Source organism: Miniopterus natalensis, chromosome 4 (genome assembly GCF_054644295.1).
Source record: "Miniopterus natalensis isolate mMinNat1 chromosome 4, mMinNat1.hap1, whole genome shotgun sequence".
NCBI lineage: Eukaryota > Metazoa > Chordata > Mammalia > Chiroptera > Miniopteridae > Miniopterus > Miniopterus natalensis.
The window spans coordinates 46,434,429-46,459,747 of record NC_142084.1 but is presented as its reverse complement, the minus strand read 5'-3'; the positions used below and the strand labels follow the sequence as shown (position 1 = coordinate 46,459,747).

At 40.0% G+C, this 25,319-nt stretch overlaps 1 protein-coding gene across 1 annotated transcript in view; it reads left to right on the top strand.

Annotated features, from left to right (window-relative positions):
- The window catches only part of CPE (carboxypeptidase E), an 80,550-nt gene extending 58,829 nt beyond the window's left edge, over positions 1-21,721 (top strand). Inside the window, exons 3-9 of the mRNA XM_087816519.1 lie at positions 923-1,090; positions 6,995-7,116; positions 8,541-8,719; positions 10,943-11,082; positions 16,394-16,493; positions 19,215-19,333; positions 20,910-21,721. Of these exons, the coding sequence (XP_087672645.1) occupies positions 923-1,090; positions 6,995-7,116; positions 8,541-8,719; positions 10,943-11,082; positions 16,394-16,493; positions 19,215-19,333; positions 20,910-21,008 (927 nt within the window). The 3' untranslated portion in view covers positions 21,009-21,721. The remainder of the gene's footprint in view (positions 1-922; positions 1,091-6,994; positions 7,117-8,540; positions 8,720-10,942; positions 11,083-16,393; positions 16,494-19,214; positions 19,334-20,909) is intronic.
- Positions 21,722-25,319: the final 3,598 nt, after the last annotated feature.

The window sequence follows — 25,319 nt, the reverse complement described above, 5'->3', positions numbered from 1 at the left end:
TAAGTATAACATTGATAAATAATTTCTAATTATATTAGGAGAGAAGAATTCTAGTAACATAGAGAATTAAATCATTTAATATTTTAAGGCGATATTCAGAACTGTGGGACAGACCAGGCAAAATATTATCATGGCTATGTTCTATCTTATATATTTTTATTCCTCACAGTCTAACATATCTGAGCTTACATGACCTCAGAAATGTGGAAATTATCTCTGTATTATAGACTTGATATGATTTAATAGTAAAACAAAAAAAAAATCTACATTATGGAATATAACTGGATATCTTAGAGAGTCATTAAATTTCCAGGTTATACCATTAGTGAAATGAAGGGCTCAAAATTGAACAGAAATTTCTCAACTAATAAAGCTCTAGAACTTTTGTTCTATAGTCTTTTTATGAAGACTATAGAACAAAAGTTCTAGAGCTAATTTTTTTTTCATGAAGGCTATAAGAGGGAGATATATTATTAATATATAAGTAATGAATATTAAACTCATTTTAAACTTATGATCTTATTTAGTAATTTATTCTTTTGAATATTTAAAAAGAGAGTGCTGTGATTTACAAAGGCAATTAATACTTTATTTAAACCTTAGCAAAGAGTGGCATGATTTGAAACACATGCCACCTACTACCAGCTAATATATATTGACTTTTTTTTGCAATTTGATGATAAATATCTTTTAAATGCTATTATTGCCATAACAATTATTTTAAACTGGATTACTTCATGTTTACATCAGTAAAATAGAGAAAATACTATTGTTGAAAATGCCAAGGATACTATTGAAATAAATAATTAATCCTAATAAATTATTTTAAAAATCATTAATGGAGACCTTAAATACATAGCAACAGTAATAGTAAGTAACTGATGATTTTCCTCTTTGTTTTTTTGTTGTTTTTTTTTTATAGCCTGGTGAGCTCAAGGACTGGTTTGTGGGTCGAAGCAATGCCCAGGGAATCGATCTGAACAGGAACTTTCCTGACCTGGATAGGATAGTTTATGTTAATGAGAAGGAAGGTGGTCCCAATAATCATCTGTTGAAAAATCTGAAGAAAATTGTGGATCAAAACACAAAGGTAGAGAGCATGTATAGCTTTCTTGGGTTTCGCTGTCTAGCCTAAGGAAGTATGTTCTAGCGCCTTCATCATAAGGAAGGATGTGGGAGTAATGTCAGACTTGTACGGGATGGTTAGCTGCGGCTGGGAAGACCACGGTGGGAAAGGCTGGAGCCTTGATACTAGTCCTGCCCCGAGAACCCTGCAGAGTAGTTGGGGAGTGGGAGCTGGGGATGGGGTTAGGAGAGTGGAGCCCAGTTGTGGGTGCCTTAGAAAGTCATCATGGCCCCTTCAGAGGTGCTTATCGGAACATCTGATTGGCTCCTCCTACAACATTTCACACTGTTGATCTTTTTTAGAATTTTCTATTCCTTTGCTTTGCACAACTCCACTTTCTCCTACCTCTTCTTCTGCCTTTCAAATCTCTATTTGGTGTCTTTCCGTGCTTCTACCTTGGCTTAAATGCTGGCTTTCAGGGTCCCATCTGCTACCCATATGTCTCTCCCTAGGTTTCCATCCTTTCTGTACCCCAGATCCATATTTGTAACTCTAGCTCTCACATGAGCTCTATTTCTCTATTTTACTTGCTGTGGAGTCTTTTTGTCTGGTGGCACCCAGAGCCTCAAACTCAGCCTTACCCAAACAAAATACTTTCCCTAAGAAAACACAATTTTCTCACTTAACCACTAACATCAGAGACTTAGATTTTTTTTCCTGGCCGTCACTACTCACCGGCAATTAGTTACCGAATCTCAGCGATTTAACCTCCCTACCACCTGTCCGTCTTCCCCTCCTCTGCATCCTCTCTCCACCCCTCCAGTTCAGGCCCGCATCATTTGCCCTGACGGTACAGTAGCCACGTATTCTTGTTTTGGGTCCAGCCTCTCCCAACTCCATTCAGTTTTCTTGAATTCTCCCAGAGTGGTCATCTTCACACACAAATTATTGCTCCATGACTTAAAAAACCTTGCTAGCTCTCCACTGCCCAGAGATCAAGTAAAAGCTTAATATGGCAGAATTGTGTGACGCTTTAGCGTGGAGACTCTGCAGGCAGCCACCTTGGTTCAGGCCTGGCTCCGGACTTGCTGTGTGAGTTTGGAGTTATGTAAGCACTATGTGCTTCCACTTCTTTATCTGAGACATGGAGATGATAGTGGTATCTACCTCATGGGGTGGGTATAAAGAATGAGTTATACATATACAGTACTTGAAGCCAGGATCTAGAGCTATTATTACCGTTCTGGCATAATTTCTCAGTACTCTCTGCTACGTACCTCAGGCTTAGATGGAGACATTAACATCCACGAAACATTTGGTGCTTACACAAACCAAACTGTTTGAGCATTATAGTTTTACTTAGGTCAGGGCGAGGGAGAGCCCATCTTGTAGGAAAGGCAGGCAGTGCTGTCAGCAGCCCTCAGTTCTTCTTTGGCTATTCCAGGCAGTTCTGCGCTGGCTTAGCAACTATTCCTGGTACTTATCCTAAATGAGAACTTGGAAAGTACCAGGGCCGTTCAAGTTTCCTTTGGCTTCTGGCAGCTGCTGGCAGATCTGCTTGTTAATCTGGCTCTGATACGCCATAACTTCAGTCCACCAAATCCCTTTTGCTCCCTAAGCATACAATTGTCTAATAATTTTATGTCTTTGTATGTGTTCCAGTGGTCTAGAATGCTCTTCTTTTCCTCCCATGTCACCTCTTCTGTGAAGCCTGCCTCTGCTTTCCCACACAGATCTTGTTAAGCCTCCCTCTGTGTTCTTTGTACACACTTGCCTCCCGTATGGTGCTAATTGTTACATGGAGCTTTATTATATATGTCATGTTATAATTATTTGTTCATATAGCTACTTTCTCTTTTGATTCTAGATTTTGATCCCTTGATTGCAGAAATTATGATTCATCTTTGAATCTGACACAGAGTAGGCTGAGGGCCTGTTAAGAACCAAGGCAATCCAGTTTGGCAAGCAAATCACAATACCTGACAAGTGTAGCCCCTGAAAATCACAGCTGGAGTTCCAGACACGCATTTATGTGTGGGTGGAGCACCGGGTAGAGGATCCAGAGAGAGGCAGGTCCAGGTTGTTGGTCTGAAGTTCTTGAAACTCTCTTGCCTATATTCAGGATTCATTCCAGAGACCCGAGCTGAGCTTACACGTCAGGGGACTGGTCTGAGAAATGGGCTGCCGGGGGCCGAGGATTCTTGCAGGACCTGATACATTCTGAGCGACCGAAACATTCCTGCTTCTGAGTCACAGATACATTTGCAGTTTCTCAGCCTCCAAACCACTTTGTGGGGGAGAAGGAGGAGCTGGGAAGGCACAGGGCTTGGGGCCGACTGGGGTAAGCAGAGGTGAAGAGGGCATTCCCGTGCGGTGGGCTCTGCGGGTGAGACAGAAATGAAGCGCTTTGTGGAAGCCCCGTGCTGGCATCAGCCACAGACTTCCCGCATGGCTCGCCGTAGCCTGCCTGCGCTGTCTTTGTTAAATCTGAGAGATATGATTCCTGTCCCTTGTCATAAGGGAATCGTGACAGAAACTCTCGCTGGCAGGACATCTGTGTAAGCGCCGTCATTCACTCAGCACTGCCTCCCTCGTCTCCAGCGAAACCTCGTCAAACTGGCACAGTCTCTGCATCAGATGATTTCATGTTTCTAGCTGAAGCAGCACTCACTTAAATGATGCATGTTCATGGTGCTTTTAAAATAGTAAAGCTTTTGTTTTATAAATCTCAATGCCGATACTTCTTCTAGGTAAGGGTAAATTAAAGAGAAATATGTAAAAATTAGAGTTTAGTCTCTTGTCTGGAATGGAAGCATGATTTGTTTTCATTACACAGAATATTTAGATGATATTACCCATGTCTGGTTCATCTTCTTTTTCCATCTTTGTTATTAAGACAGAGAGTAGTTAGACCCAGCCTGGTACTAGGCATGGCAGGCATTTCATTAATGTTATCATACAGCCTCCTTTCCCACTTCCCCTATTATATATATATAATATAGCCCTGATTGTGTTTTTTAAATATCCAGGTTTATTTATGTCAGGGGTCAAAAATGCAGATTCCTGCAGATTCCCACTGAGAGGTCTGGGGTGTGTATGCTTCAGGGGTGGGTGATGGAAAGGAACCTATAATTTTACCAGGTTGTTCAGATGCTCTCCTTGCTCTCTTGAACCTCTCTGAATGAAGACTCTCTTGTTCCCCTGGACTTCTTCCCACTAAATCATTTCTCATCTGCTCTTGAGCCCTTTGGCTGGGCCACCTGCACTGTCGTCTGGGCTCAGTACATGAGCCTTGGCCCGGGTTGCTTGAAAACAAAGTGACTTAAAATAAATCAAATGATTTTCATTAAATTTATACTTCTCCTTAGTGGCTAAAGTTGTGAAGAAAACAGAACAAATGTAGCTTTAACTTATTTTAAGAGCCAAAGTTATCTAATTGTAGAGCATAACATTTGAGCTATATTTACAGCCTTTAAATGGAAGTTTTAAAATAGGTCCCAATTGACCCTAGATTGTATTAAGGGCTCTAACATAGAGTGTTCCTGTAGCTTCCCTATGGATCACTTAAATATATAATTACAGCACCTAGGGGGTCTTAGCACTTAGCCTAAAAGACTGTATTCATACTCAAAGAAAAACTTAGTTTAATTTATCAAATCGTGGAATTTGCTTGCTAGCTTTTCAGCATACTGATAACATATATTATTGGCAGTGTACATATCAGAACTAACAATAGGCCAAGTCTAATAGCTGGATACGATTTTGTGTATTTAGGATTGTATCTTTAAATTTGTTTTAAGACACAGTTTCCTTAAAATGTTTTTTTTTTTTTATTTCAAAATTAATATTTTATTACAAACGAAAAGCTAAAGTGAATATAAATAAGGAGAGAAAAAAACCTATTAGCCTACAGTCTTAAATGATCACCATTTACCTTTGTGTATGTATCCTTCAAAATTATTTTTACTCATGTATCAACCTATAAATATATATAAATATGCCAATAAAAGCTTTTATTATTTTTAAATCAAAGAAGTACTTGGGAATTTGAGAGTCTTCTTAGTTGCTATGAAAACTCATCACATAAAAATATCAAGCTTTTGGCTCCAGATTAATTCTTTGGTATAAATTTCTTTCCTCCTTTGTCTTGTTTCCAAGATATGAAAGATTTTGAATCATTAAAAAGACCACATGAATTCCTCAAACTTTTGACTTTGTTTTAAAATTTAAGAGGATCATTTTGTTACTGGGGAGATGACAAGAACTGAGTTCTTATCTTCTTGAGGGAAAGAGTTCAATCAAGAGACAAAGTGTAGAAAAGAAAGCAAGAATTTATTGACCGCAGCAAAAATATGCTTAGGACAATGAAACAAGGAGAAGGGCATAGAAACAGCAACAGGAGAGCCCAGGCTGGGCTGCTTTGGCTCCCTGAGAGTCAGAGAAAAGAGGGCCTTGAATACAAGTTCAGGCGGTAAGCCCAGGACGAGCTGCCTCTGCCCCTTGCTCCCCTGGTTGCAAGTCTCATGGGGTTCCTTAGAGGTTAGGGGACACATGACTGTGGGGGAAGGTGAGGGGAAAAGGAATGGAATGGAGCATGCTCCCTGGAAGGAGAGGACGCTGGTACCTTCATTTTCAGGGGTTTTAAAGGCTGGACACTTAGAGGAGGTCTTAGGATTGGATCGATAGAATATTTATCAGCTTTATGCCGATGTACCAAAATGAAGTTTATTCTCTTAATTTATCTCTCCTTGGATGTGATTGGCAAATGGCACTAATTGGGTTTCTGTTATTTATCTCCCTGGGTAGGTGATTTAAGCTATTTACCCTTGGGCTGGGGAGGAGAAGTACAAAACATTTATTCTTAAGTGTCCCTGGTTTAGGGAAGATGGGATTTACTAGGTGGCTGCAAACTACTGTTTAACTGTCTTAGTTTTCCTATTCTGCTTGTCCTGGAATTTTCCTAGCTTTTACTATGCTGTAACATTTTCAAGGTAAACTGATATTTTACAGTGAGCCCTGCAAGAGACCCCGTTTAATATTTTTTATAGGGACAATGTTTAAAGTAAGTGAAGGGAATTAGAAAAATAGTAAACAAAAATAGGAAATAAAATCTACCACGTTTCTGGAGTTGAACCACCATAGAGAAAGAGCCCTGCTCTAATGGCCTCATTATTAAGCAATTCTTGAATCAGGCAGCATCCCTTCTAGCAAGTGGTAGGGCACTCCCAGGGGTTGTACAAAATGGAAGGTTTTTGTAAGAAGAGTGGGGCAAGGGAGAAAAGAAAGGATTCCTTTTATACCTGGACCTCTTTTGGGGGAAAGGGAACAGCAAGGGTTTTTGTCATGCAAATTGCCTCTTCTTTCTTTGCTTGGTGGAGAGGGCCGCTGTGCAGATGACCTTACTGATGCTTGACCAGAAAATTCCAGACTGGTTGGTTGATTAAGACTGTTTTCTGGGAGAGGTTGAAATAGCAATAGGTCAGGTATTAAATCTAGGTTTAGTATCATGGGCTTTAGCACAGGTGACACCATTTTGGGCCTGTGGGTTTCTCTTTAACAGTGTTCAACGCTTTTCTTTTCTCTTTGTCTTATCCTTAGCTGTTATTAACACTGAAACAACAGATGGACATATTCCACAATGTATAAGTGATTTGCATGTTCGTTTTTAAAGAAAGAAAAGCCCAGTAGCCCACAAAAGTAGAACTTGTGAGGAAATTTAAACTCTTAAAATATTCTTTAATATAAGTCTGAAGAAGATAAGAGATGGGGAATGCTGTTCACACAGGAACTTTTCCCCCTATGAAAACAGCCACAAAGTGGCTGACCAGATTTCAGATGTTTTTTAAACCTTTCCTATGTCTTTTCTGTCACGTGATCTCACCAGTGATAGCAATTTGTAATCCTTGTAACCCTTACTGTTTAATACAGCTTGCTCCTGAGACGAAGGCTGTCATTCACTGGATTATGGATATCCCCTTTGTGCTCTCTGCCAATCTGCACGGAGGCGACCTCGTGGCTAATTACCCATATGACGAGACGCGCAGTGGTAGGTGTTCTTTCCGCTTCTCCACTTGGTTCAAGGTTTACAATTACTTTGCAAGGCTTTGTAGGATAACTTTTTAAATATTGTCTTAAGGAGCTGGTCAGTAAGTGATTTTGCCTGTAGAAATACATATGTTTAACAGGAACATCCCCTAACTATTTCACGTGGCATTGACCATATATATTTGGCAGAAAAGGACTAACTTTTTAAAAAAAGTTTAGATAGAAATGTAATCTTGACAGAATACTCAGAGAGAAAGGGAGAAAACAGAAGTCACGAACTTGGGTCGCTCTGGGACACGGGACCCTGGAGAGAGCGTGGATGTTGTGCGGCGCTGTGCATTGATGGCGTAGCAACCGAGGCAGACCAGGTGCTTGACCAGGGCCCACGTGGAACTCCGCAGGTCTCGAGCTCTCGCTGTTTGGAACTGTTTGTGGTGGTGTCAGGGAGGGAATGCATTGCTTTCATTTCTCTCTGACATGTTTTCGTTAAGTTTCAGGCACAGCAAGCTTTAGCCAGATAGATATTTTCACCTAAATTTTTGTTGCTCCGTGAAATTTCCTGCTTTGGGTCGATTCTCAGGGGCCTTGGAAGAGTTAGTTCTTTGCAAACACGGGATGATGATTTTAGATATTGGAAACTTTGAGTTTTGAAGAAAGTCTTTGGTAAAACATTGGTAAAACTTAGAGATTTGTACTATGTATTTAGCAAGGAAATGTAAAAGCCTGGCATATTTTATAATACATGGAGCAGAATATAGTGTATTAAAATACTATTTTTATAATACACGTAAGAGATTTTTTAAAAACTCTAAACTCAGATACTGAAAAGTATGTGTGAGGGTGGTTTAGAGTGGCTATGAGGTTAGTACATTTTTTAAAAATTAAAAAAATTTCAATTACAGTTGACATACAATATTATATTAGTTTCAGGTGTATAGCATAGTGGTTAGATAATCATATACTTTACAAAGTATTCCCCCCAATATTTCCAGTACCCACCTGGCACCATACATAGTTATTACAATATTGTTGACTATATTCCCTATGCTGTACTTTACATCCCTGTGACTATTTTATAACTGCCAACTTTATATTTTTAAAATTAAAAACTTTAACAATGGAAATCTCCTTACTGTTCTGCCAGGCCCAGTTTTCTATGAGTTTATCACCTTTTCTTGTAAAGCTTTGAATTCATAAGCAGAATCTACATTCCATCAGATTTTTACTTTGTGGTACTAAGTGTGGAAGTTATATAACCTAAAAGCTAAGTGTAAGTGCTGAGTACTTAAACCTTCGTTTCTTTCCCATAGTGATGTAGCTGAAAAAATACATCAGCAAGAGGTCAACACCGACTCACCCTTCAGAAAGCATGCAGTGCTCCTTGGGCTGTGTCCATTTCTTTAATCTTGTGCATTTATTTTCTAGGTAGTGCTCATGAATATAGCTCTTGCCCGGATGATGCCATTTTTCAAAGCTTGGCTAGGGCATACTCCTCTTTTAACCCATCCATGTCGGACCCCAATCGACCACCCTGTCGCAAGAACGATGATGACAGCAGCTTTGTGGATGGAACCACCAACGGGGCTGCTTGGTACAGCGTACCTGGCGGTGAGTGTCCATTTCGCTCTTTGATTATGTGGTAGTGGCTTATTTATAATTCCCGTTTGGATTTAGGGAATCTTCAGTCCTCCTCAATCACTAAGAAATAGTTCATCCATTAAAATTAGTTGTCTGCATGAATGATTGCTATGTATAGTTTTGTTTTTAAAGACCAGGATACTAATTGAAGAAATATAGGAAATGAACTGAAGGTGTCCATTGGGAAAATATAAATGGAATATTGTTAATTACCCTACTTTTGGAATTCTGGCCTTAAGGAATAAGACAGCATCCTGATTATATGTTAGTCAGGCTTTGACCGTAGGTAAATGTATATTTTAGAGGGCAGGCTTTGCCCCTTAGCATATGTGGCTCCACGTGCTTTTTTGTTTTTATTTTAATGATGGGATAATGGAGACTATTTGACGTAGAATATTTATTTTATATTCATTACTGTTATAAGCACTATTAGATTAGGAAACTCTTCACCTTTTATGGGGTCTGAGAAGGAAAAAACCCACGTACAGCATCGTTGCTGGCGACGCATCTTCTAGAAAACCAGTACAGCTCTTGTGGCTCCCTTTGCCCCAACATGGACTTTGCAAAGATCTCATTTTTCTGGTGACTCAGACCAATCACAGTTATGTAATACTTGCCTCTACTAAGGATAAAGAGTGAAATGTAAAGATACTGATTTTTGGTTTTCTCTTTGCCTAAGAACAATATTCTACAGCCCACCTGGGAATGAGTAAGAGAATTCATTAGGACAGTAGCACACTGCCTAATTATAGGATTTTGGTTTGTTTTATATGTTTCTTTTGTTGAATTGTGTCCTGAGAAAAATATTCTCACTGATTTTTTTCTTTCTGATATATGTTTATCCTGTTGTAATTAATATTTTGCACCAGGTCAGGTCAGATTTAGCACATCCCCCTTTCCCCCTATGGCTTGGGAAATAAGGTCTATGCCAGATTTTAGGATTTAGACTATGTCATACGCATCAAATGGGAAGTAATTTTATACTTCCGTTTTCATAAAAACTTTAGTAATTCCTTTGGAATTACCTTTTTGGACAAATAGTGCATTGTCTACAGAATACCAAGTAATCTAGATCAGCAAAATAACAATAATATTAATAATAAGAGTTGTAATCATCGTCAATGATTATGTCCCACAGTAATCAAACAGTCAAAGAAAGCTGTGACTTTCTTTAGCAATCTCTGCAGTGAACGAAATCAGTGTCTGGGGTCAGGTTTTCTAGAAGCAGAACCTGAGACAGGGATTTGGAGACTCATAATTTGTTGAGGGACTGCTCTTTAGGAAAAACCCTGTTTGGAAATGAGGGAAGCAGGGCAAAGAAGGAAGGGGTTAGAGCTGAGCAAGGATGTGGTTTCAGGTACAGTCTAACCTTGGCCTGAGCCATTGGGAGGAGTGTCTCAAGCATAAGTCGCAAGCAAGGTTGTCCTGCCTTAAGGCCAGGGGACCAGGCTTTGGTGGCTCTATATCAGTCAGTCACTGTGAGATTTTTTCCTTAATGTAGGCATTTATCACAGTAAACTTATCTTAGGACTGCTTTTGCTGCATCCCATAACTTTTGGTATGTTGTGTTTCTATTTTCCTTTGTTTAAGATATTTGGTTTTTCTTTTCATTTCTTCTTTGATCCATTGCTGGTTCAGGAATGTGTTGTTTACTTTTCCACATATTTGTGAATTTTCCAGTTTTCCTCCTTTCATGATTTCTAGTTTTATACCATTGTGGTTATAAACGATATTTGCTATGATTTCAGTCTCCTTAAGTTTGCTAAGACTTGTTTTGTGACTTATCCTATGATCTGTTCTGAAGAATGTTCCATGTGTGTTTGAGAAGAATGTGTATTCTGCCACCTGCTGTTGGAGGGTATGTTCTGTGTGTACCTATAGTTTCAGGCCAGTATAGTTTCAGGCCAGTATTTCCTTATTGATTTTTTCTCTGGATGATCTATCTATCCATTATTGAGAGTGGGGCATTGCTGGTTAAAAAAAAAAGAGAGACATCAGTAGTCACAATTTCCCAAGTATGTTGTTCTGTCCTTTATGGTAGGTGATTTTTCTTGTGGTTTCCCGAAGGCTCTCCAACATGCACTGTGCACTGTGTGGTGTATCTTTTACTTGGCTCTTAATTCAACAGAACAGCCTGTGTAGAGTTTTAGTCACCACATGCATATTGAGACTTTCCATTTGGTGTTTTGGCAGGAATGCAAGACTTCAATTACCTGAGCAGCAACTGCTTTGAGATCACCATGGAGCTTAGCTGTGAAAAGTTTCCACCTGAAGAGACTTTGAAGAGCTACTGGGAGGATAACAAAAACTCCCTTATTAGTTACCTTGAGCAGGTAAACATGGTCTCCAGTGTAAAATGGAAAATGTAAGAGCATTTAAACCTGGTGTACAATAGTCTCCTAAGAGGAGTCCAGTCTAGGAGAATCTCCTTGACCCAGAATGAGGACACTGCATTTGGAAAGCATGTAGTGCTGCAAATAGGCTTCCATTTGTCATAGGTTTTGTGGTACATGAATATTCACTGAGAACTGATTAAACTGCAGGGTTGTGGAGAAGTGAGGTAAAACCCTGCTTTCATTCATATGGCCCTAAGCAAGGGCAATCCTAGGACCTCCTCCACCCTGATCACCTTGGGCCCATCAGACATCCCAGGCAGGACTGACTAGAAGGAGGTAAGTGAGGCATCTAGGATTTAAGGAGGATTCACTCTCAAGGTCATGTAGGTATGGGACCAGCACTGTGCATCCTTAAATTTTGTGCCCCACATGCCTCACTTGTCTCACACTAAACTCAGCTAAAGCTGAGGTAATAATAATAATAATAATAACTTACATTTATTGAGCATTTACTATTTCCCAGGCATTCTTCTAAATGCCTTACAAGTAGCAATTACTTTATTTAACCGTCACAACAACTCCATGAGGGAAGTTATATCATCATTGTTATCTTCTTCTCCGTTGTCGTCATCATCCTCCTAATCAGCACCATCACCCCTGAATTAAAAATGAGGAATCAGGGGCACAGAGAAATTACACAGCTTGCCGGAAGTCACTCAGCCAGAATCCAGGCTGCCTAGTTCTAGAATCACTGTGCCATATTGTCTCTCGTGACATGGTCTTCACCAGAGAGTCACCTATGTTGCCATTCCAATGGGATCTGTACAGAATTTGGGGGCATCTCTCCATCTGTCAGAATAAAATACCTTACCCACTCAGACTGAACGCAGGCCAGTCCCCTGCCAGCCATACATCTCCATGCTTGTAGACATTGGCACCAGGGCCAGTGATGGTGCAAAAGACCTAAAGACTGTTCTTTGCTTGCAGTGCATCGAGAGTTTTCAATTCCATTCTGTATCTGGCCATTTATACCCAAAGTCAAGTAGAGTGATGTTAGCTTCACATGCCAGCAGATAGTCCAGACTAATTTTAAAGTAATTTGACATAAACAAATGCTATTTAAATAATTATGTCACTATTTGCATATATCTGTATGTAAAACATATACATATAAACCCAATGCATTTACAAAGTGTAAAGTCAGCTTAAAAATTCTTTTACGTATGTCAAATATCCATATAAAGGGTTTTACCAAGAAGGACTATCATGGGATAGAGCAACTGCTGACAGACAGTGATGTTCAAAAACACCCATTAAATAGGACTTTTTCAATCAGTGGAATCCTGCTGCATGTCAACATAAAATGGTATTTTCAACAACAAAACCAAGGATAATTAGTCACATTTACCCCAGAGAAACCTTGGTGGGGACCCCTGTAGATTTTCTCCTTTGAGGAGAGTTGTATTTCATTGGATCTTCTAAGAGCAAAGTTAACTGAAAAATGTATTTTGAGGGTAGAGGAAATAAGATGAGGCTATTTGGTGTGCTTCCTATTTAGATATCAAGGGATGTTTCCTTAGCACAATGCTTTTCATTTTATATACATATTTTTTCAACAAAAATTTATTGAGCTACCTTCCTGTCCTTGGCATCCTGTGAGGCACTGGAGCTAGTGACCACCCTCAAGAAGGCTTCATATTAATGGGGTTCAGAAACATGAATATCTAATTATGAAAGGATGATAAATGCAAATATAAAGGTTCACTACAAAGAACAATGGCAGTACATAGGAGGGTCCCTAACCCAGTCCTGGGACTCAGAAAAGGCTTTTTAGAGCTAGACTGTAAGATTTATTATATTTGATGCTAATAAGATTATTAATCTGATCAAGAATTAAAAAACAGATTCAACTGCTGCTTAAGTCCTCTCTTAGTTCTTGCTAAAAATGCAATACAACACAAAATCAAACACAAATGCGTGCCATGAGGAAAGAGGAGAATATTTGTCAGACTTACTGTTTCAGGTGGATGAGCATCAGTTCATCTAAAAGCTCTATGAATTTATGTAGAAATAATCTGGAAAGAAGAGGGACCAAGCCTGCAGTCCTGTTTCATGCCACTTGGAATGAGAATTTGACCTGTCTGCAGATCCACGTGGTCGCCTGATGTGGCATCAGTGTTAGGGTGCAAGCTGTGGAGAAGCAGGAGGAGTGGTATTTACAGTGAGCTCCTGCAGAATGCCCACAGAGCACTCCAGTTAGGGACTCAAGGTCTGGCGAAGGATCAGTGAAGGCTGCTGGAAGCCCTGTGTTGAAATTGTTTTTTGACAGTGGAACAGAACATGGTGGTGATTAGTAATTGAACACCTTGGCCTAAAATCTAAGCATGGACTGGTTTACAGCTCCTGAAAAGTAGGTGATCAGGAGATCTAATTCTGTAATTGGTTGAGAGGAAATTTCTTGCAGCGTTTTAAAGGGATGTTTGTAGGAACTGCAATTGTAAAGTTAATTAGGGTAGATAGTTTGCTAAGGTGAGCCCCCCACTCAGTGGCTTTGGAACAGTTTAGTTCTCCAAATTCCCAAGGAATTTCTCATGCACACCTGCTTGAGAATCATCTAGGTTCTTGTTGAAAATTAGTTTCCTGTCCCACCACTGAAGCATACTCTCTGCAGGATAGGACTCCAAAATTTCTATTTCAGCAAGCTCTCTGGGTGACATTTAAGTACACAAGGGTCTGAGGACTACTGATGTCAACAGTCCCAGCAACAGTGGAGAATGGATGTTTATTTTTTAGCCTTGGTTGACTGAAATGTCCTGGAATCTGAGGAGAGAGCATTACAGAAGGAACAAGTGTACTAAATAGCTTCTCCAGTCATGAGTGAGATTTTCATGTCCGTGATTTCTTATGCAGAAGCCATGAAATGACAGGCTTTCCAGTTTTCATTCACGTAGAGTTGTGACAGCCCATAACACTTTGATTGAGATTTATTGCTACAGTGGATTTTTTAAACACTAAAGTTGTGTCCCCCAATTGGCATGTCAGAGAGAGACATTTACTCATTTATTTGTTAAACCATATACTGTAATATGTTTTGGGTTGCAGAAGCTGAAAAAAGTCAAGTCATAATTATTAACTGGGTGTATGTGAGCCTAATGCAGGTGAATTATATGTTTCAGGAGTGATTGATTTATTTTCCAATGATGAGGAAATTTAAGCCTTTCATTTCTCTAAAGTTTATAATATTGATATCAGGACTATAGTGCGTCAAGATGAATAAATTCATCTCCACAGTTTTTATGGCCCCGGATGACTCTTTCGCCATGGGAATGTCACTCAGAAAACTAACTTTCTGTGTTTCGGGTGACTAAATTGCAATTTGTTTTTGTTGGCTAATTCATAGCTCAGTTTCGGGGGGGAAATCATTGATTCACTAGTTCCTAAATTTTTTTTTTTGCTTTTAAAATGTATTTACTTTCTTCTCACTATACTGGTTGCCAATAAAATGATCATTTATTATTACCAACAGCATGCATAACTTTTGATCATTTGTAAATTGCCTTCAGAGAAAAGAATTATACGTTGCTTTTATAGAATTTCAGAGGGTTTTTTGTTTGTTTATTTGTCTGTTTGTTCTGAGATCATAGGAAGAATATTTCTATTTGGGAAACCACATATACCAAAATATAAACGTATAATTTCAACACATTTTTAATTATTACATATAATAATTGTATATAGTGTATTTTTAACTGAGTGCACTTTTCTTGGGTGTTCCAATGATCTATTGCTATATAACAAATCACCCCCAGAGGGTGTGGCTTCAAACAGTAACAATTATTTTATTATCACTCAGGGTTTTTGAGGAGCCAGCAGTTTGGGAGTTGCTTGGCTGGGCAGCTCCGGCAGGCCTCTCATGCGGTTGGAGTCAGCCGGCTCCGGGAGCTGGAGTAGCGGGGGCGCTGCGGCAGCCGGGGGCTTCCTGTGCGTCTCCATCTTCATCTGGGCTCGGGGCCTCTCCACCTGGTCTCCCTTCTTAGGGTTTTTTTTTCTTTTTTCTCAAATATACCTTTATTGATTTCAGAGAGAGGAAAGGAGAGGTAGAGAGAGAGACAGAAACATCAATGATGAGAGAGTCATTGATCGGCCGCCTCCTGCACGCCCCCGACTGGGGATCAGACCAGCCACCCGGGCATGTGCCCCGACCGGGAATCGAATCGCAGTCTCCTGGATCCCAGGTCGATGCTCAACCGCTGAGCCACGCCTGGCCGGGCCCTTCTTAGGCTTTAATCTGGGTTTCCTCATACCATGGTGACTCCAGAGGTTTTGTTTTTTTTTTTGAAAACAGAACAGGCAAAATATTTGCTGATAATCAGGGTCATCTCTTCCATAAAACATCGTACCACAAAGAAATTTATTCTCCAGTGACAAAGGGACACATAGACTTATTCTACCTCCTGTAGGGAAATATTCCAATGTTATCAGTAGCAAAAGAAAAATCATTTTCTGGGGCCAGATTGAGAAGTAACCTGAGCATTTGGGAGGTCAGGACATATTTTGTTAAGTAATGAAACTTAATTACCATTTGATGTTCCAGAAGCAGTACTTTCTTAAAGACCTGAAGTGACTGTCTCTTCAAACACATACTGACTCAGTTGAAAGATCATTTAAAAATAAAGAAAAAAGATGTTTTTGTAGTTTGCATTGCAATAGTTAGTTGATGACTGCAACTTAATTCAAGGGCATTGTTCTCAGTAACAACTCTTCCATTTTATTTCTAAGTACAATGTTCAGTTATGAAATTCATTGATCTTTCACGCCTCTTACTTTCAACCAAAATAATATTGTTAATGGGTTTAGTGCCAAAATAGTTGCAGTATATATCTTTTTATTTAGAATGAACAAGTATTAAAGGGCTGCAATGTAACATTCTTACTAACTGATAGTGACCATATAAAATAATCACAGGTGACCACATTTAAAATAGAAAGTAATGAAATATACTAAGACCAGAACTATTTCACAGATATGACAGACTTTCTACTTTTTGTTTTGTTTTTTGTTTTGGTGGTACAGAAGGTACTTCAAAGCCTTTGTCTGACTCAAAATTAGATATCAGTTTTGGGGGGATTACTTCTCATTTGTCCGCTTGAGAAAAAGCAGAATAAAGAGTGCACAAAACATTCAGTGGCCCCTTGAGCATGCTTTGCGGATCTACAGTATTTTCCTAGAAAACAAGGAGATGCTTGATATGAGGTGGATTTTCAAGTCATTTCTAATATGAATTTTTGCTTGTTCTTGACCTTTGCAGATACACCGAGGAGTTAAAGGATTTGTCCGAGACCTACAAGGTAACCCAATCGCCAATGCAACCATCTCAGTGGAAGGAATAGACCACGATGTTACCTCCGGTGGGTGCTCTCTGCCATGAGCTGAAGCTCTAGCATCATACACAGGAGCACTTCTTATCATAGTTCTAATTCTTATGCTATTCTAAGCAAAACAATTAAATACCTCCTATCTCCTTACCTTCTCCCTCCCAGCTTTGATCTAGTTAAATTTCCTTATGGGAGCAATTCAGGCAGCAGATGGCGCCCTTTCCTCAGGTATCTCACTCCAGAGCTGCGAGCTGGTGCCACCCACTGGAGAGTCTTTATTCTTGAGGCAAAGCAAAATGAACTCACTAGTGTTAAAACACCAGGGTCTTCCTGATCTCTCTTAAGGAGAGGTGCTGGCCCTGACTGGGTAGCCCAGTTGGTTGGAGAATCATCCCTATATGCCAAGGTTGCGGGTTCGATCCCCAGTCAGGGCACATACAAGAGTCAACAGTGAATACGTAAATAAGTGGGACAACAAGTCAACGTTTCTGTCCCTGTATCCCTTCCTTGCTCTCTAAAATCAATAAAAAATAAAAAATATGTATACATATATATAAAAGAAGAGGTGCTAACAAATTGTTCATTGGTGGACCTCAGGAGGGAATGAAAAGAGTAGGAGAAAGAAAACTGCCAGCATCTTATGTGTCTAGGATTTCCCATACATTTAACCCATATAATAAATCCAGACTTATTCAAGGTGAAACAGGATGGTACAGGATTGAGGTTGATGTTAGCTATTTCAAGATTTAAACCACATTTCAATTTTCCCAGTTTGGACAAAATGATGTATTTTCCTGGCAAACTTGCCGATTCCTGTTAATGAACATCTATCTACTCATTCGTTGTGATCTTTTCAACAACCCAATTAATATCTTTTTAGCTATAAACTCTTTACATATTTCTAGGCCTTATAATTAAATCTTAACTTATTTCCCAAATCACTTTATACTATTACCTCTTTCTGAACCTCCACATTTATAACTCGTGTTTTTCAATCCTTATCAGTTATCCTCTAAAACTTCCTTTATTCATTTGTTCAACAAATATCTATCGACAGCCCACTAAGGGCCAGCACACCTTTCCGAACTTATTCCAGAATCTGCACTAAGCTCTTGCCCCCTCGGCCCTCCAGGAGGTCAGCTTCTGAAGATGGCACCCAGGCGCCCATCCCCTTCGGCCACGGGAAACCTCTCCCATCTCTTAACCCTAGTGCATCATACAAATAGTATTTTCTTTGCATTCTCTGATGCGAAAATTTTAGCAAAATCTACCTGAGGGAATAAATATAAGTAGAAAGGAATAAAAACTGAGGATGGGTTTGGGACACTCCAGCTCTTGGAGGGCAGGGCAATGAGGAGGAACTAGCAATGGGGTCCTAGAGAGAAAACTCAGGGTGTCGTCCGGGAAGCATGGAAGCGTTTCAGGAAAGAAGGAGTGCTAGAAAGTGCCAACTAAGATGAGCCTTGCGCATGAACCAGTGTGGAGAATCTTGAAAGAAACCTGCTTCAGTGGCGTGGTGGCAGCCTTGGGGGCGTCCAAGGAAGGGCAAGTGGAGAGGGATTTTGCTGTAAAGCGAAGGAGATAAATGAGGCGCTGGCTGAAAGGAGATGTGGAGTCTAGAGGTGGATTGGAAGGGATGGTGGTGGGGACTTGTCTTTTCCTGTTGTTTCAGCTTCCACAGTGAAATAAGATGTAAAGCATGGACTGAGAGTGGGGATGACAAGCCGTCTGAGCCGTGTTAGGAAACAGGAGGAAGTGTGAATTGTTCCCCGGGAACGTGCTGCTCAAAGTATGGCCTCTACCAGCAGCCGAATCCGGCGTCACCCTGGAGCTGGTTAGAAATGCAGAATCTCAGGCGTCGCCCCTGATCTAGTGAATCAGAATTCGCAGCTCCACAAAGCCTCCCAGTGATCTGCACTGATCCAGGAAATGCGGGGCTGAAAGACTGGCAGGAGGGCCCGCAGGAAGGCAGGGCAGTCCCGGGAAGCGCGCGAGGCTGTGGGACGAGCTGGCCTGTGCGTCCTCCGGCTCCTGGCAGCCACAGGGCGCAGGCGCAGAGCAGGAGGTGGCAGTGACCCAGGGCTGGCGGTCTGCCAGGCACGTGTCCCGAGCGGGAAAAGCCGGGAGTTGAGGGCACAAGCGTGAGGGTGATTCTAGTGGGGGCCGGGGAAGCCCATCCTGTTAGGAGGGAGCCGTGGGTACATGGAGAGTGAGAGAGTGAGAAACGTAACTCAGCTTCAGAATTTTCTGGAGAACTTGCTGAAAATACATTTCTAGAAGGCAACCCAGACCAACATATTCTGAATATGTGGAAATCGAAATGTCTAACAAGGGCCTCAGGGGTTTTGCTGAGACTGTCTTTGGGCCACACTGTGAAACACTGATCTAGGCTCTCAGACCATTAGGCCTTCACCCAGCAAGATACGGGGCAAGAATCGAACAGATGCTCTGACCCCACCACTTGAAGACTGTATATCTTTTTACCTGTGTTATTCCTAATGTGATTATGAAGGGCCACTATCTTAGATTTATTAGACAGTTTAACGTTCATATCTGTAAAATTGCTATAGGAACTGATGCCTTCTAGAGAGTTTCACACTCTTTCTTCAGTTACATTTCATCACATTCCATCAACATCTACTTTAAAAATGGGAATAAAAGAAGTTGAACTGAGGTATCGTGGGTATTCCTTAGCTGGGATAAGTATGCATTTCACACACGTGCCTTGTGATTTGACACTTTGTTCCCTTACAGCTAAGGATGGCGATTACTGGAGACTGCTCGCACCTGGAAACTATAAACTTACAGCCTCTGCTCCGGGCTATCTGGCCATAACGAAGAAAGTGGCAGTTCCTTACAGCCCTGCTGTTGGAGTAAGTAATCATATTAACAGCTAAGATTATTAAGCACTGGTATGTGTCGGGCATAGTTAAGTGACTTTTATTCAGTCTTCATAATAACATTATGAGGTAGATACTATTATCATCCCCATTTAACAGATGGAAAAACTGAGTCCTAGCAAAGTTAACTTGACCAAATGCTCATTGGTTAATTTAATATCACTCACTGTGAAGCTCTGTTATTGTTTCTTAGTAGTTGACGAGTTCCATAAGAAAATCAAATAAAACCTAACAAAATTAAACCTTTTTTTTTTTGCCACATTGATTTCAATCTAAATGAGATTCTGTTCCATATATCTTTTTATCTCTAGTACCTATTATAGTACTTCACTCAAAGAGTATTTGGAAAAATAAATTATGTCTTCAAGATAATTTCAGGCATTAACTAAACATTTATTAAGCACATACTATGAGTAAGACCCTCTACTATCAAAAACTATATTAAATTTAAGTAGATACCATTTATTTTGCTAGGAAGGTAATGGTGATTAGGCCATCTTTGTATTACATTACCAAAACCATGGAGTGTCTTACAAGATTTCCAATCAAAAGACTTACTTGAAAAGAACCTATTTTACTTTTGTATATGTGTCAAAAGTTTGGAGTATCAATACTTAGGTTTTGCAAACAGAAATATCTTGAGTTTTCAACTGGTGCTTTGGTTTTGATTATATGTATACTTAGCTATATATGTATTAAAATAAGGAAAGAAATTTGAACAAATGAAATCTGGAAAAACATCACACCAGAAAGTGATTGTGAAAGTTTCAACTATTTCGACCCTAGCCTTTCTGGCATGTGTCACTTCAAGTAGTGAGTGCTATTACATTCCTCAGTAACCAGGGGCTTTCGTGGCCACATCAAGGAACTCCTAGTTCCGTTTGCAGTGGGGCACAGATATCTAGAGGGCCTGAGGAAGACTGGGCTTGGGGGCAGCATACTTTGAATATCCTTTATGCAGAAGTGTATGGATTCTCCATGGACCTGATGAGGATGCCTAGTTCCCAAGGAGAGTTGAGGTCCTGGGCCGTGGGCCTCTGAGGTGCTTTGGGGATGTATGTGGTTCTATCGGTTTCTTTAGCTGATCTGAGATTCTAAAAAGCAGAGCCTTGTGGTTTGAGATGCCAGGACACTGAACTGCACAGTCCCCTGGCTATTAGGAGAAAATTCAAGGTTGACAGGAGAAGCTCACTGAATATTCAAAGGCAGAAAATTAATTATAAATGACATCTTTTTACTGGCTTTACTAAAGTCTTTACTAAAGACTGCCTTTATGTAATCTGCTTTTAAATAATCTACTTTTAAATAATCCTACAAAGCTATCAGATCAAAGCACAGTTCAAACATAATGGTTGGATTGTTTTATTTCCCCCCTGAAAGTATCTTTTTTCATGAGAGTTTTTTTTTTTTTTTTTAGGGTATACTTTAATTCAAGTGGCTAGATTGAATTTATCTTGAAAGCTCTGAGAGTACTCTTATTTTTTAAATTTCAGCTTTTAAAAATACATATGTACTTTGATAGCAATATATTCCTGATTTTCTTTTTTAGGTTGATTTTGAGCTGGAGTCATTTTCTGAAAGGAAAGAAGAGGAAAAGGAAGAATTGATGGAATGGTGGAAGATGATGTCAGAAACTTTAAATTTTTAAAAAGGGTCTAATTAGCTGCTTTTGTTCTGTCTATATAATGTAGTCTGATGTAACGTGGCCATTTTCTTTTAGATTTTGTGCAGTTAATATTTAACATTGACTTATTGTTTAATCATTTAAATATTAATAGGCATTACTTAAAATAAATAATTAGACTCTTAGGTGAAAATACGATAACTTGGTCTATTTATTCTTATAAAACATTCATTTTCCTACACATGTTACACAAAGGATTGTAGAAAAGATGAAGTGATCTGGCCATCTTAGACTTAAATGCAATATTCCATGCGTTATTTACAATGCAGAACTTTTTGAGGCATTCTAGCTTTTAAAAATTAATGAAGTCTTTTTAATGTGATTGGTGACAATGTCACATAATGAATGCCACTGCAAAGGTCAACAGCTACAGCTTGGAGTTGTGATTACTATATTGCAAGACCTAAAAATAGTTCAGTATAAATTGTCATTTGTCTCTTGTGCTGACTAGCTATATAAGCATGATATTAATGCATTTTTTTGATGGGAAGAAAATGTAAGTGTTTAGCAAGAGGTTTTCTGAAGGGAATGGAAGTTGACTTCTTGCTTTTACATAGAGGGGCTATACTGCTATATTATTCAGCCTGTTAACACTACTTTAAAGTTTAGGGTTTTCTCTTGGTTGTAGATTGGCCCAGAATTGCATTCTAAATGAATAAAGGTTTAAAAACCAAAAACCCATTGTCTGTATTTTAATTCTCTTATGATTTTGGTCTAGTGTTGTGGCCTTATGATAAAAAAACAATATTCCCTTGATAGTAGCCTCTCATTTGTTTATCTTCTACATTTTTTAATGTATTAATTATACATTTTTTAATGCATAAGCCCAGACCTAAAATGTGAGTAGGTGTGAGCAATGCAGAATAATTGAGTGGAGGGGTGTTGTGGTGTGTGCATGTATGTGTGTGTGTGTTGGTATGGTTGATGAATGTTTCAGGTACAGGATGTTTTTGAAAAATAGTGATAACTGTTGTAACAATAGACTCCCAAATATATAGTGGCTTAAGCACAATGGGAGTGTATGTCTCACTCAGGTACATGTACTGGGCAGAACACAGAAAGATGAGATGACTTTTCTCCACACAGTCATACTGGGACCCATTCTGACAGAAGATCAGCAAACTACATGTAGCCATCAAAGTTGCATGCTGGTCATGTCCACTGTAGACAATAGAAAACAGGAAAGAACACGGAGGAGCACGCGGGGGGTGCCCCCAGGGGCCAGGCCAGGAAGTGGTATATTTGCTGCTCACGGCACGTGGCCTAGAATTGCATCCCCTGGCCACGGTAACTGCAGTGGAGCCTGAGACATGCAGTCCAGCAGCGCACCAAGACGGGTGAGGAGAATGTGGTCTTTGGTGAGCATCCGACAGTCTCTGCCAGATAGAAGGAACTGCAGGCGCAAAGGAGTCGGGATAGGAAGACACATGGCTCGCTGGAGCACTGAAAGGAGCGCAGAGTGACTGAAGCAGGGAGATGCGGGAGGTGGGGAGTAAGGCCAGGAAAGCGCAGGGACAAAATCATGAAGGACCTTGTGGACCAGAACTGAGAACTGAGGATTCTGTTTTCAGAATCACTGAATATTCTTCAGCTAGGAACAGACATGATCTAATTTATGTTTTAAAGGCCATTCTGGCTGCTGTGTAGAGAGCAGAAGCAGGAGTAGAATCTAGTTAGGGGGGTCCAGAGGAGCAGTGACTTGGAGCAGTGGCCATGGAGATGAGAAAACATGGGCGGGTTTGTGACTTATTTCAGAGGTAGAACTGACAGGCCTCGATGAGAGAGAGCATGTGGGTGATGAGGGGGACGCGGGTGTCAAAGAAGGCATCACGCTTCTAACTCGAGCAAATGGGTACATGACATGTAGCATATTGAAGAAGCAGCAGATTGGAAAAGGTGGGAAGAAAAAGAAATCCAATATGGGAAACGTTGAGCTTGAGACGCCTCTGCTTGTGAGATATACAAATGGACGTGTTGAGGGTATGGTTGGAGGTGCTGTGTGTGAATCTCAAAAAGAGGCCTGGGGTGGGAAATAGAGATTTGGGTGTAACTGCCCTATGAACAAGGTGACTATATTATTTAATTACCCAAACAGAGGCAGCTTTGAGAACGAAAGGGACACAACTAATTTTGCCAGCACACCAGGTATAATCCACAACTATCTGGGACAAGCTTTGAGTAAGGTCACCTACATATAGATGGTATTTAAAGTTGTGGGAATATATAAAGTACCCTAGGAGGAGCCTATAGATTTAGAAGAAAGATAAGATCAGGACTGAGCTCTGAGGAACTTCAGAATGTTCTCCTTGTGGTTTATATAAGACAGAATAAGCTTGACTATGTTGTAGTAGGAAGCAACCCCAAATCACAGTGGTTTAACTTAACAGTAATTGATTTTTCATGAAGAGTCTGTAGGTCTATGTAACTTTCCATGAAATTGTCCTACATGTAGTGACTCAGCAACGTAGAATATGTCAACCTTGTGGCTCTACCATCTCAACATAAGGTTTCCTCAGTCTCGTATTGGTTGCAGGAAGAGATACCTGCGGTAACTTCCATCCGCAGCTCATTGGCCAGAGCTAGGCACACAGCGTTGCTTAGCCACGTTTGGTGAGCAAAACTGTCACCACCAGAGAAGAAATGTGATCAAGTCAACTAAGACCAAGTTCAGCGGTTGGAAGGAAGGTGTTATTTCCATGGAGTCTTGTCCTTGCAACCATTTGTGATTGCAAGGACAAGACTTGCAATCACAAGTCTTGGTTTCAAAGGTCCTTACCATCTTGGTCATGTTTTCAACCTGCTCTCAATTTAACGAAGGGTCTAGAACTGACCCTTCATTTGGTCAATGTTTCTGTGTTGAAGGACCTCCACTGGAATTTGACTCCTGGCCTCTAGTCCCACCCCTGACTCATTCCTTCTTACAGAGAAGTCAGGTGATGACAGGTGAGTTAATTGGATGGAACAACTCTATCAAAAGACTATGTTTCCCCTTCCCCAATGTTCCCCGCCCCAGGCAGGCATAGCCCCAAACTCTCCCCTGGGTGCTCAGGCAGGCTTTGGGTGTGTGTGCGGGGATGGCAGAAGGGTTTCTGGGCATATAGAGTATTAATCTTTTGTCCAAAGATTAAATGTCATTGTCTCCAATCAGTTTAGCAACAAAAATCTGACAGTGTAACCTCTATCGGTCTCCTTATTTTTCAACTGGTCTTGAACTCAGAATGGGAGAAATTGGCATTATATGTGAAATCCCTAAAATCTTTAAGAGGTATAATACTTTAATACTTTAGGTGTGGCATTATTTTTTTGTTTTGTTTTGCAAAGTAACATGTGCCAACACCTCTCACATTCTGAATACTGTGCTTCTCTTAATAAGGTCCCAGGTGATCCTTGCATTTTGGAGGTTATGTCGCATTGTTGCCTCATTTAAACTTAGCATAAAATGAAAACTCTGAATTAAAGCTTTTGCTTTGCTTTGAAACTAAAGGTTAGAGCAGACAAGAACACAGAGGATATGAAAGCTGAAGGTTAAAGAGATCTGGATTATGAACAACAGGGCCAAACTGTTTTAGGTAAAAAAAAAAATCAGAAAGGGAGGGGATTGGGCAGTTGATTTTAATGAAATAATGAACATATTTTGAACTTTGCACCCAACCCCATTGTCAGTGAAAATCAGACACATTACTATGGAGAACTAATTAATCTCAACTCACATTTTTATTTTCAATTCTTCACATAAACAAAGATAAACATTACTTGCAGAAAGGGAAGTATGAATTTGGATATTCATATTTTATTTACACAACTTCTGAAATCTTTCCATCACTTGATGTTGTGGGAGGCTTAAAAACCATTGCTTGTTTCAACATATGACTCAACTTCTCTTCACAATTCTCGTAAGGATTGTCTTCTGTGGTTGGGACAGGACAGCATTTGGCATTTCTGCCTCAGAAATGTCAAGATAGAATGTGCCTGGACTTTTAGGTCTTACCTTGTGAGTACACTACATCCTAGTTTTTCTGTTCCTAGTAAACATCATTTTAGATACTTAAAAATGTTCTGTTTTTCTACCTTTTAATTTTTTCTGCTAGATAGTCAGTCTATGAATGAACTCAATTATAACATGGGTTTCTAGGGTAGTACATACTTTAGTTTTATGTGAGTAATTGAAATCAGTGCAAAATCCCCTGAGAATCAGTATTCTGGTCTCTAACATAACTTTGTTCATTTTTTTTTTCAAATATAGGTTTCACGTAACTCTTTCACAGGGGAGGCAAC